Raw genomic sequence first — 12,315 nt, 5'->3', positions numbered from 1 at the left:
CATCCATCCGGAGCGCAATAAGGAGCGAAGACAGGCAAGGGCACGAACACTCGCTGAAACGTATGATACGGACCACACTGCAGTGTACGTGGATGTCGCACAGGTACCGGACAGGCCGGACACCTTTGTGGCTGTAGTGATCCGCGCCGCGAACGGGGACACGATTAACGCCTGCAGCCTTCACGCACCCAGCGCGACACAAGCAGAAGAGGCCGCAATCGCTCTAGCACTACGGAGCGATCACAACATCATGACAGTCTTGAGCGACTCCCGGTCGGCGATCGCCAGCTTTGCCAGATGTGACATTGCTGAGACAGCGGCCCATATACTACCAACACTGAAGACCACTACTACCACCATCAGGTGGTTCCCGGCTCACGTCGGACCCATCAGAGGAGGCACGGCTAACCGTACCGAGAGGGCGGACGCCGTCGCACGCGAGCTCGCGCACCGTGCGGCGCCCCTCTGCCCCCCGAATGCGGACGGCACAGTCCCCCACGCGGAGCCACTGACGCAGTACGGCGACATCCTGGCATGGCACAGGGAAGAACGTCAAACACTGCCCCCACCTCACGGGAAGCTGGACAGACGCGAGGGCGTCCTCCTGCGTCAACTACAGACCCGGACGGTGCTTACGCCCGCCCTCGCCCGATACGTGTCTGGACCTTTTTGTGAGTGACCTGTGCAGTATGTGCGCGAAAGGAAGTGCAACCTTGGCCCACATCATGTGGGGGTGTAGTGTGATACAAGACGATACCGTGCAGGACTCACTACCGCCGGACATTGTAGCTCACATAAGCTCCTCCGACTCGGAGGCACAGCCAAGGGCCGTCCAGCGGCTCGGGGACGCCCTGGCCCGGCAGGTGCGAACGGGAGACCCTCCTCCTCCTAGCGGGGGGGAAGCGGTCCCACCAAGTAGCCAACGCCGGGACACTGGCCTAGTGTTCCTCGAGGTCTAGATACTAGACAAGGGGCGGTGAAGCCCTGCGTGGCCTGATCCGCCCCTGCACGCCGGACTCCTCAATAAAGGTCATTTTCTCTCTCTCCAGTAATGGCAAGCTGTAAAGAAGCAGCCAATTTTCACACTCTTTTGCATTCCAAAAGCGCTTCTCCTTGGTGGGCCTTGGGGCTCTCCTTACATCTTTTGGTGGTGAAATAGCCATTACCTGCTATCAATAGCCTGCTGGCTACGCCCGACATAGAACATCTTTCCGGCTGATTCAAGCTGCAACTCTAAAAACTGACGCACCACCCCCAACAGCACACAATGCATATAGTAGTCCAAAACAAAGCTCCACACTATATGAAATTGTGGCATGTAGATGAGTGGGGAGACAGTAGTTACGCCATTAAATGGCTTAGGCTTATCTTGCATGGCTGCCTTCTCCATGTCCTCCACCATCTGCTTCTCGCTCCTCTCAACAGCATTCTGTTCAACAGGGTATTTCACCACCTTTCCACCTACAGTGTCACCTGGGTGCAAGCACCAGTTACACCCATAATACGCATTGAACTGTTTCATCCCTTGCATGGGTGCTCTTGTTACAGAGTCTACAGCACAACAAATGCAGAATGCCTTGAAAAGTTTCTCTTTCCCCTTGTGGTGAAGCAGAAATCCCTCGTCTGCAAGAGAATGCATCGTTTCAACAAATGGTGCTTGAAAGATGCCCATATGGGGTTTTTCCTTCCCGAACCAGAGACCAGCCAAAACAAGCTTCCTCATTCTTTCGGGTACGGGCAGTTCATTAACGACAAGCTGGATTGGCCAAATAGATGTGGAACTCGATCTGAAAACGGGGGTGCCATCTGTGTTCCACGAAAAGCTTATCCTGTGGCCGGCTTTTCTTGTTGCAGTCACTAAGTCTCGGTACATGCTGCCATCCTGCGTGTCACTCAAAGTGCCATTGAATTAGAGGTGCTCTGTCAAATCCAGAAACTCACAGCCCTTGAGGAGCTTCTGAAGTTGTGAGGGAATATCAAAAAGCACAAAAAAAGGTGCATTGCAAAGTGGAGACGACCCACACACCCTCTTACATACAGGACACTGCAGTGATACCCCTGGTCTACCCTCACCAATGTAAATCATGCACTCAGGGCAAAAGAAATGAAATGTCATCTGGGTCGCTTGGCAGCCTAACAACTTATTAACAAAATATTTAGAACGGGGAAGAACAGGACTATCAAAAAAAGAGTTGATCATGTCCACAAGGCTTGCTAGGCCTGTGAATGACAAATTCATCTGCAGAGCGTACTCCAGAACCATGAGTAGGATGTCTCTTTTCAAAACCACCAGCTAACGAGACAGGACCTCTTTAAACAGGCCAGCAATCTCAGGGTGATGTGTTGAACCGCTGCCCGGCTGGTTGGCATCAGGCTTCTGCACAAAGGCAACAGTGATTAGGCATTATTGTTTCCAAGGTTATGATGACAGCTAACAAACTGTACGAACATGTAAAAAAAAAAATCCCAAGTGAAAATACCAGTTTATTGGTGTTACATAAAGCAAGAAGAACTCAATCACCAATAAGTAGTACTATTAAACAAAATGGGCGAAATAACAACATACCAATGTTGAGCTTGACAGTATAAAGCCACCCTAAAGCACGAGCACGTCATCAATTTCATTACTCAATTTTTGTAATATAGACAGGTGGAAATAGTTGAACGGGGCATACGAAAAGATAGCAGATACTCCAGCCAGTTTGCAACTGACTGTAGCTAAACATTTAATATTCACAGCATGGAAGGTTGATTGATTGTGGGGTTTAATGCGCCGGCGCAACAAAGGCGATGAGGCGTGCCGTAGTGAAGGGCTCCGGATTAATTTTGACCACCTGGAAATCTTTAACGTGCGGCGAAATTTCGCACACACGAGCGTTTTTGCTTTTCGCCTCCACCAGAAAAGCGGTCACCGCATCTGGGTTTCGAGCCCACGACCTTGTGCTTGGCAGCGCAATGCCGTAGCCACTGAGCCACCACGACGGGTTCACAGCATAGAAGGGCTTACCGAGGTGTCACTTCTCTCATTATCACTGGAGCTGCTGCAGGCGCTGCATGAGAAGCTGTAGTCCGAGTACTCGTAATCCCCTTCAAAGTCCTGTGACAAATATAAGAACGCACGTGTTTGAAGCACAAAAACCTTTCAGAGATGGTGCGAAAAAAAAATCGGGCATAAAAAATTCTCTTACGGCAATGTACATTCTACATTGTTTTTATACAGAACTGATTTTAGAAACGAATCTTCCGAAAATAAGGTTATATTAAGGGCTATTCATAAAGAAGGCTTTTCAAAGTTTAAAGCATCATTTATACTACTTGAGGTAGCCACTATGATGCACAGCTGCCTCTCATACGTACACGTCAACCTAGGTACCCCGCTTGCAGAATAGGAAAAAAATTAAAAATCACCGAAACTGAGTACGTACATTCCGTTCTGCATCCGATGTACCACCGGCCACGGTCGGCACGGCCGCTAATGTAGGTGGCTCACAGTTGGGATCGCATGAACTCTCGGGGTCCTATGAACGGCAAGAACCCATTATCACACACCATACCATTTTACTGCACTTTTTCATTCAGGTAGTTAAATCATTACATCCATTTGTTTGTACAGATTATTTTGTTTTTTCACCACTCCTCTCTGTAACGCCTTGTGCATTGAGAGTAAATAAATGAAATGAAATATAAAACTTACGTTTGTCTCAATCTCCGCTGCAAGGTTGTCTGCCAGGGCACCGTCCGAGCCCACGTTTTGTTGGTCCGAGTTGTCCGGGTACCCTCCAGCCGAGTGATGACCCGCAGCGTGCTGGTGGTGACGGTGACTGACCGAGAGGGGCTGTGCTCGTTGGTGTTTATTGGCCAGCCACACACAATGCTGCCCACTGAGCCTGGCGGGGCCACTGAACTTAGCAGCCAGAAAAGATTAGGGTAGGGGAGCGCCACACACTTGTCACAACTAATTACAAAAGACTATTTACTAACTAGAAAGTCTACGTGGCTGGAGACCATTTTAACTGGATATTCCTCAAAACAATGCATCACTCAAAGCAGCATCTCGCAGCTCATACGAAGATAGACCATTTCACAGTTTTGGTCCTCTCGAACTGTACAGTGATGCTGCTGAAATAAGCTGAAGAGATGTGGATGAAGAAACATGCACTCTATCTGGTGTCTAAAATTTAGCCAAATTGACCAATGCATTTATATTTTTTCAATGGATGCCGTGACAAATCTGCAATACCTTTTTAATCAAGTTGTCTTGGGAGTAGCACACAAGGTTCAGTAAAGAGGCAACACAAGTACTACACTTTGGCTTGGCAGGAAGTGTGCATGTAGCTGCCCGAGTTAGTAGGTTCTGCCTAAAGATCTGTGAATATTCCCAATTAGCCAATTTATTGTATCATAACTTTTCAAACTCATAACACTGATAAAGTGGTTGCAGCAAAGTGCAGTCACTCAATATAAATCTGTTGAGTCCCTCCTTGAAGACTTTTAAGGCCATACTGCTGACCTGGCACCCTTTGTTCTGGTGCCACGTTATGTCAGACGCAGGCCTGCTAGCGAGCAAAGTTTTTGCAATGTACACATCCCACCACCATTACATCAGTTTTAAGTCTGTTGCAGTACAATATGTGTGCCGGTGGAAATTTGCCTGAAATATTTTTATGTAACAACACACCCCTTCTAACTTGACATATTTTCCTTCCTGGGAAATTCTCTGATACATCATTAAGTGGGCTTCTTGCTGGTATGCACCCTTTCATGTTTGACAAGTGCACATTTCTGAACAAAGCTCTTTTGGCAGGTGTTACACTTATAAGGTTTCTCGCCAGAGTGGTACATTTTATGCACAATCAGGTGGGATTGTTGAACAAAGGCACTTGCACATAAGCTACACACGTAAGGCCTCTCGCCAGAGTGCACTCTTTCATGTACAACCAAGCGGGATTTATGATTAAAGCGCTTCTGACATGTGCTACACACATAAGGTCTCTCACCAGAATGCAACCTTTCATGTACAACCAGTTGGTCTTTTTTAGTAAAGCCCTTTTCACAGGTGCTACACACCCATTTCCTGGAATGAACTTTTTTATGCTTGTACAGGTGGGATCTATGATTAAAGCGTTTCTGACAGATGCTACAGACATATGGCCTCTCATCTGAGTGCAATCTTTCATGAGCAACAAGGTAACTTCTTTGATTAAAGCTCTTCTGACAGGTGCTACACACGTAAGGCCTCTCACCAGAATGCAACCTTTCATGAATAGCCAATTCGTGTCCCGAAGCAAATATTTTATTACAGGAGCAACACACATAGGATCTATCATCAGAGTGCAGTCTTTCATGACGAACTAGTTCGCGTTTTCTAGCGAAGCATTTCTGGCAGATGCTACATGCATAGGGCCTCTCTCCAGAGTGCACTATTTGATGGTCAACCAGGGTCTTTTTTCCAGTAAAGCTTTTGTGACAGATGCTGCATGCATAAGGCTTCTTGCCAGAGTGCAATCTTTCATGTGTAACTAAGTTGGCTTTATAATTAAAGCTCTTCTGACAAAGGCTACACACATACGGCTTGTCGCCAGAGTGCAATCTTTCATGACGAACACGGCTGCTTCTTCTAGCAAAACCCTTTTGACAGATGCCACACACATAAGGCCTTTCACCTGAGTGTACTCTTTCATGATTAACCAAGGCAGATCTGTATATAAAACTCTTATTACAAGTGCTACACACATGGAGGTTCTTGCCAGTGTGCCTTCTCATGTGTGCATTAAGGCTGCATTTGTTTTGGAAGGCTTTTTTGCAAACAGTACAGGTGAAGCGCTTCGTGGTGGCACACATCTTTCCTTTAGTGGTCCGGTGGTTGCACTGTTCACAGGACAGGCAGAAATACAGCTTTCCTTCACGCTGGGTTTTCTTGCTGTCAGTGGAAAAGTTCCTAGGCAGAAAACATGAGACGTAAGATTAGAAAAAATTGTGTGAGAAGAGTGCAAGAAACAAGCTAAATGACATTTGCTTGACCTAACAAACTAGTCGGGTCTAAAAAATGTGGAGTGTTCACACACTCTTACAATACACAGAACAGAGAAGGCATGAGGTGTCTAAAAATTTATCGAACATTTTATACCAAAGTTCACAGATTGAGTGACAAAGTAAAGAAGGCTTGGCAATAAATGTTACATGCACAGATCCTTGCGCATTTAAGCAAAAGTAAGCACAGATTATGCCATTATAAACGTGTGTAAAATGCCAAGTAATCTTCCCCATTGAATAATAGGTTTTTATATATATGGCTGAAGAGAAAGATATTGTTAGGAGTTAACAAAATAGCGCATTTTAATCATGCACAAAGCACAGCAAAAACTTCTTTCCAATTTATAGTACTTGCCGGTCTATCGTTAGGATCCACAAATCTTGTTTGAATTCAGTAGAAAGATGCCAATGTATGAGAGCTTTTAATAGAACTTTCGCAAAGTGCTTAAATATTTCTAATGCACAGCATTTAATTGCAGAACTGTTACACAGAAGAGGCCAAGTCTCTGGAACTTGTAGCATGAAATGCGGACTACCTGGGTAGTCCTCTTCTGCAAGGATGCTAAAAGTAAACCTGTACATTTTACTTAAAAATTCTTCCTCAATTAATGAGGCAAAAACTTGTAACAAGGGTGGCTGAAAATTTACAATCGACTAGCTTACTTTGTATACATGTTGATGAAGACAAGCGACATCATTAGTCTAATTTAACAGGATAGAGCTCACTGAGAATCCCATGTGAAACCACAGTTGCAGTAAAGCACGCTGAATTTGAACACAGCCAGAAATAAAAAAAGTAATGTGCAACCGAAGATTTTTTATAGGATGTGAGGGTGCATGAGAAGCCTTTCCCAGTGTGTTGTGAAACCACTAATGTGGGTGGGTATGTTGACGTTGCGGCCCATGGAGGCCCCAGACCTAACAAAGCTGCAACCTTCATTTTGTGGGCACTTTGGAAAGTTGTCTATGTGCTCAGTGACAACTCCATGAGTTTGGCATGTTGCAGGGATAAGTATAGGTACGTCTTTAGTGTCTGAGGAAAAACCATGCACTTTAGAAGGTCAGTGCCACTGGAGGTAGTCAGATACCTCTGTAAGGCTAAAAATAAAATTGTTGTCAACAGTGTTCCACTCAAAGTAACCTCTGCTGAAACTGGTATACAGGGCACTGCCACGGGATCTTAAACCCGATGATGCGAGATGGCAAGTCCTCCTTGTATGTCTTCGTCATGGAAATGGCATGCGGTCTAAGCCCTTCAACTTTCAACCGATGTTGCGTGCCTGCTTAGCTCTTCCCATTGATAAAGCGTCACTGCTGTTTTCTGCACTTTTGTGAATCCAGTTCAGCGAAATGCTTACATTCTCAGTCAAAAATTATAAAATAATACACTGCCTTGGCCATTTTGAGGAATGCCGTAAAGAAACCAAGTTTAGCTTCGATGTGCAAATGAAGAGATTCGTTGGTGGAGTTTCCTGCAACATTTATAATTAAAATGTCAGAGATATCACTTCGATCTGCACGAAGGCTAAAGCAAGGAACAAAAAAAAGCTACTCCAAACATCTGAAAACATCTGTTTTCCCTGATGTCCACAAGGCTTCCCACATGCTAAACAAGAGGGCAGAATATGCTGGCATCTCAGTTGTCTTTCTTGCATCAAATAAACTTTGATGATGATGATGGTTGGATGTTTATGGTGCAAGGCCAACTGGGGCAAAGAGCGCCAAAACAAGTCATATATGAGGGGTGAAACCTTAAACACTAAGTAAAGTCAGCAAAAACAAAAGTAAAATCACAAAACGACAATGAGCATGGCTGGTGTATAGGGCCAGATTTCATTATGCGTGATAGGAAATGAGGTTTAAAAACTTGACGTCTGACAAATACTCAAACACGTTTCACGGAAACAATGGCACCGTCAGCTAGAAAAAACGATAGTTGTAGGGGAATATGTTGTCTGTAGAGTTCTCTGAAGTGTTTGTGTCGTGTTGTGTGAAGTGCCTTGCATGTGATTAGTATGTGCCCTACAGATAGGGCCTCTCCTCACCTGCTGCACTGGGGTCTAGAAGATCCCGTCAGCAGATACGAGTGCGTTGCATGGGTGTGCCCTATCCGCAGCCTACCCAAGGCAACTTCCGTGTGTCTGTTGCGTGAGTCAGCTGTGTACCATCCCAAGTGTGGATTTATTACGTGTAGTTTGTTGTCTGTTCACTCCAGTGTGTTTGCCATGTTCTGCGCAGGTGTTGTCTTATGTGTGGCTTGAGGTCTGTGTACGGTATCGTTGTAATGTCTATAGTGTTCCCGAGTGCAGCAGCAGCGGCCCTCTCGTCTGCCAACTCGTTCCCAGCGATCCCTGCGTGTCCTGGGAACCAGCAGAGGACCAGCTCATGCTTTTGTGCATACACGGACATGATAGTGTTAAATACAAGATTAACTATGTGGTTTTTGGGAGCCTTGTGTGATGACAGTGCGCGAACAACACTCAAAGAATCTGTATAGATGATGGAATTGGGAATTTGATTTTCAACAATGTGTCCTGCAATCAGTAAAATTCCATACGCTTCTGCTGAAAAAATTGTTGTGTGCACGCTCATGGTTCTGGCTGCATTGAAATTGGGACCATGAGCAGTGCACGACACCATACTGGAGGTTTTAGAAGCGTCACTATAAAATTCTGCACATGTGTATTTAAACTGCAAAGACAGAAAGTGCTGCAGTATTGCAACTCGTGGTACCCGATTTTTGTCAAGTTTCATAAAAGAAAGGTCGCACGACACAGGGCGAACTTGCCAAGGCGGTACAATGTTTGAAAAGGATGACCTGTACACATCTAAAAACGAAGCACTGAGATCCGAGGCTCGCTCTCTCACTCTAAGTGAAAAGAGCAGAGGAACAGATGGGCGATTTACAAAGAGCAGAGATGTTGATGTATCGTTAAAGACAGGATAAAAAGAATGATTATTCAGTGATGAAATTTTAAAAGCATAAAGCAAGTCTATGTACGCTCGTTGGTTCTCAAGGATCCACTTATCACACTCGACACACTCTTGACAGGGCTAGTGCGAAAAGCACCCAAGGCGAGACGAAGCACCAAGTGTAGCACTGGGTCAAGCATTCGTAATGCTGTTTTACTCGCCGACCCATACACCACACTGCCATAGTCCAAACGAGACCAAACCAAAGCAGTATACAAGCGCAGCAGGAGTTCTTTATCGGAACCATAGGATGGGTGGGAGAGAACCTTAAGGATATTCATTGTTTTAAGACATTTTTGTTTTATTTGTTTCATATGAAAGATAAAGGAAGGTTTTAAATCAAGAATTATACCGAGGAACTTGTGTTCTTTTTTGACCGGAATCGAGACACCATTCAGTTTGATGTCTGGATCTAGCCTGATCCCACGCCTTTTGGAAAACACAACACAAGTGCTCTTGACTGGGTTCAGCTTAAAACCGTTCTGATCAGCCCAGCCTGCTAGTTTGTTGACACCAAGGAAATGGTTCGTGGCAACGCCTTTCGAAGTGAGTTCATCTTGACAATGAACAATGTGCAGCTCAAAATGCCGCCTTGAGGCACGCCATTTTCCTGCAGGAAAACATTTGAAAGGGCAGTGCCAACTCTCACACGAAAGGTTCGCTCCACCAGGTAGCTATGAAGAGTATTAAACATACTGCCCGAGACACTGAAGGCTTTGAGGTCGCAAAGTATCCCGTATCGCCAAACGATATCGTAGGCTTTCTTAAGATCAAAAAAGACCGTAGCAAAAAACTGTTTATGGACAAACACATCCTTGATATACGACTCAAGGGCCACGAGTTGGTCGTTTGTGGATCGCCCGACCCTGAAGCCGGCCTGGCAGCTCTCGAGACCATTGAACTCTAAGAAGTACACGAGTCTCCTGTTGATCATCTTCTCGAGAAGCTTGCCCAGGCAGCTTGTGAGGGCGATGGGTCGATAACTGGCGGGAGAAGGGTCCTTGCCCTCCTTCAGGAACGCCACTACAATAGCCTCCCTCCAAGATTTTGGGATGTGCCCCGAAAGCCATATGTTGTTGTATAGGTGTAGGAGTGTTTCAAGAGTGTCCGGGTGTAGGTGTTGTATTATGGTGTATGTAATCTTATCTGCACCTGGAGCTGAAGGTTTACATGTATTTAGGGCAGCCCTCAACTCATAGAGTGTAAATTCAGAATTGTAACCAGATTTTGACCTGTTATTGTCATGTAGGGACTTCTTTTCACAAGTATTTTTATGTTTCAGGAAAGTGTTTGTGTAGTGTGCAGAGCTGGAAACGTGTTGGAAGTGTTGTGCAAGTGTGTTAGCCTGGTCTTCGAGTGTGTCCCCTGTTGTATTGACCAGGGGCAGGCTATGTGTATGTTTTCCTTTAAGTTTGCGTATTCTTGTCCATACCTTGTGTGCATCTGTGTATGAGTTAATGGATGTAAGGAAGGTGCGCCAACTCTTTCGTTTTGCCTCACGGCGCACACGTTTTCCGAACACCTTGGCCCGTTTCAACAAAATAAGGTTACCCGAAGTGGGGTACCGATGAAGGATACCCCACGCCTTGTTCTGGGCCTCTCGCGCCCGCCTACAGTCCTCATTCCACCACGGCCTCCGCTGGTTGCGCGGGGCTCCAGAGGCGTGGGGAATGGACTTTTCGGCGGCGTCGAGGATGTGCGCCATGAGGAGTTGGGTAGCTTCTTCAACGTGTAGGTGTCCTATGAATCTGTGGTGTAGTTTGGATGTCTCTATAAATGTATTCCAGTTAGCTCGTGCTTCATTGAACCTATTATGGGAAGATGGACTGCATGGGCCTTTACCTATATACGTTAGTGAGGTGGGGAAGTGGTCACTGCCATATGGGTCAGTGCCCACACCCCACTCGAGAAGAGGAAAGAGAACTGCAGAGCCAATAGCCAAGTCAAGATATGAGTATGTGTTGTGTCCTATGTTATGGTATGTAGGCTGTTTATTGTTGAAAAGGCATGCTCCTGAAGATGTAAGAAATTTCTCTCTCAGGCGACCTCGGGCATCCGTTCTGGAGAAGCCCCAAAGAGAGTTGTGTGCATTAAGGTCGCCTCTTAGAATGTACGGTTCGGGCAGCTGGTCGACCAGAGCCTCGAAGTCAGAGCTCGAAAGTGCATAATCAGGACGAATGTAAATGGAGCATACCGTTACCAACCTATTAAAAATTATTGTGCGGATGGCTACAGCCTCGAGGACGGTATTCAAGGTGACAGGGTGGCATGCTAAGGATTTTCGGGCGATTATGGCCACACCACCAGAAGAGTGTGTGCAGCCATCCCTGTCCTTTCTGTATACCAGGCAACTATTCAAGAAATTTGTGTGTTTGAAATTCAGATGTGTTTCCTGGACACACATTACACTTGGCTGATTGGTATGCAGAATCTCATACATGTCATCAAGATTACTCAGAAGGCCTCTGCAGTTCCATTGAACTATGTTTTCTCTTCTCATTATTTAGTGTGAGAGCTACTGGAGTGTGTATGTTTATGTGTCATCTTTCGGGACTGTGACTCTTGGATTGGGCTTTCTGGGCCTTTCTGTAGGCTTGGACGTCGGAGGCCGATCCTTGCGCTGCGTTGCTGGCAAGAATGGCACGACGTCCATCTCGTCGTCCGATGTCCTGGGTGTGCCCGTCGAACCGGGCCCCCCTGACTTGGCCCCCCTTCGGGGGCCCTTCGTTTGACCCGCCACCGCTGCAGGTATCGGAGGCACCACAAGTGGCATGGGCGGTGCGGTGGCAGTGGGAGCTGGTGCAGGGCCCGTGGTGTCCATGGCACCCTCCAACACACTGGTGGCTGGGGAGGCAGGGACTGGAGCGGCACCGGTCCCGGAGGAAGAGGTTGCCACCACAACAGCTGCTGGCTCTGCGAGCAGTGCGGAGGCGGGTTGGGCTGCCAGAGGCAACCCAGGAAGGGGCGGGACCAAGTCCGACCCGCGGTCGGACTTGGTCATTTCGGTCACTACTAAACGCCGCTGTTAGTTAATTGAACCCGTGTCCATGCCCCGTGAACTTCACCCCGGCGAGATGCTGGCTTGAAGTTGCGCCTCTTTTCGTCCGTTCAGTGGTAGGCTTAGGCGCGGTGTTGAGGGATGCGGCGGGCTAACATCAGAAGGGTGCTATAAAGCTTTCGAAAGACTTTTTTTATGCAAAAAGTCTCTGCAGTATGGGCGCGTGATGCAACCACGACACTCGAGATAAAGCCATGATTGAGGGTTGAGCGGAGTACACACGGACCGCTTTACTCTGTGGAGCAGCACTT

The 12,315-nt window shown here is 46.7% G+C and overlaps 1 protein-coding gene across 2 annotated transcripts in view; it reads right to left on the bottom strand.

The window, feature by feature from the left end:
• Nucleotides 1-3,919: 3,919 nt before the first annotated feature.
• The window catches only part of LOC144158522 (uncharacterized), a 38,169-nt gene continuing 29,773 nt past the window's right edge, over nt 3,920-12,315 (bottom strand). The window contains exon 5 of one of the 2 annotated variants that reach the window (XM_077689428.1): nt 3,920-5,938. In XM_077689428.1, coding sequence (XP_077545554.1) covers nt 4,729-5,938 — 1,210 coding nt within the window. In that variant the 3' untranslated portion in view covers nt 3,920-4,728. The other variant, XM_077689429.1, reaches the window with a different exon arrangement.

This window comes from Haemaphysalis longicornis, unplaced genomic scaffold, assembly GCF_048455015.1.
Source record: "Haemaphysalis longicornis isolate Haplotype H1 unplaced genomic scaffold, Haemaphysalis longicornis Haplotype H1 scaffold_10, whole genome shotgun sequence".
Taxonomy (NCBI): domain Eukaryota; kingdom Metazoa; phylum Arthropoda; class Arachnida; order Ixodida; family Ixodidae; genus Haemaphysalis; species Haemaphysalis longicornis.
The sequence above is the reverse complement of the archived record's forward strand: the minus strand, read 5'-3'. Positions and strand labels throughout refer to the sequence as shown.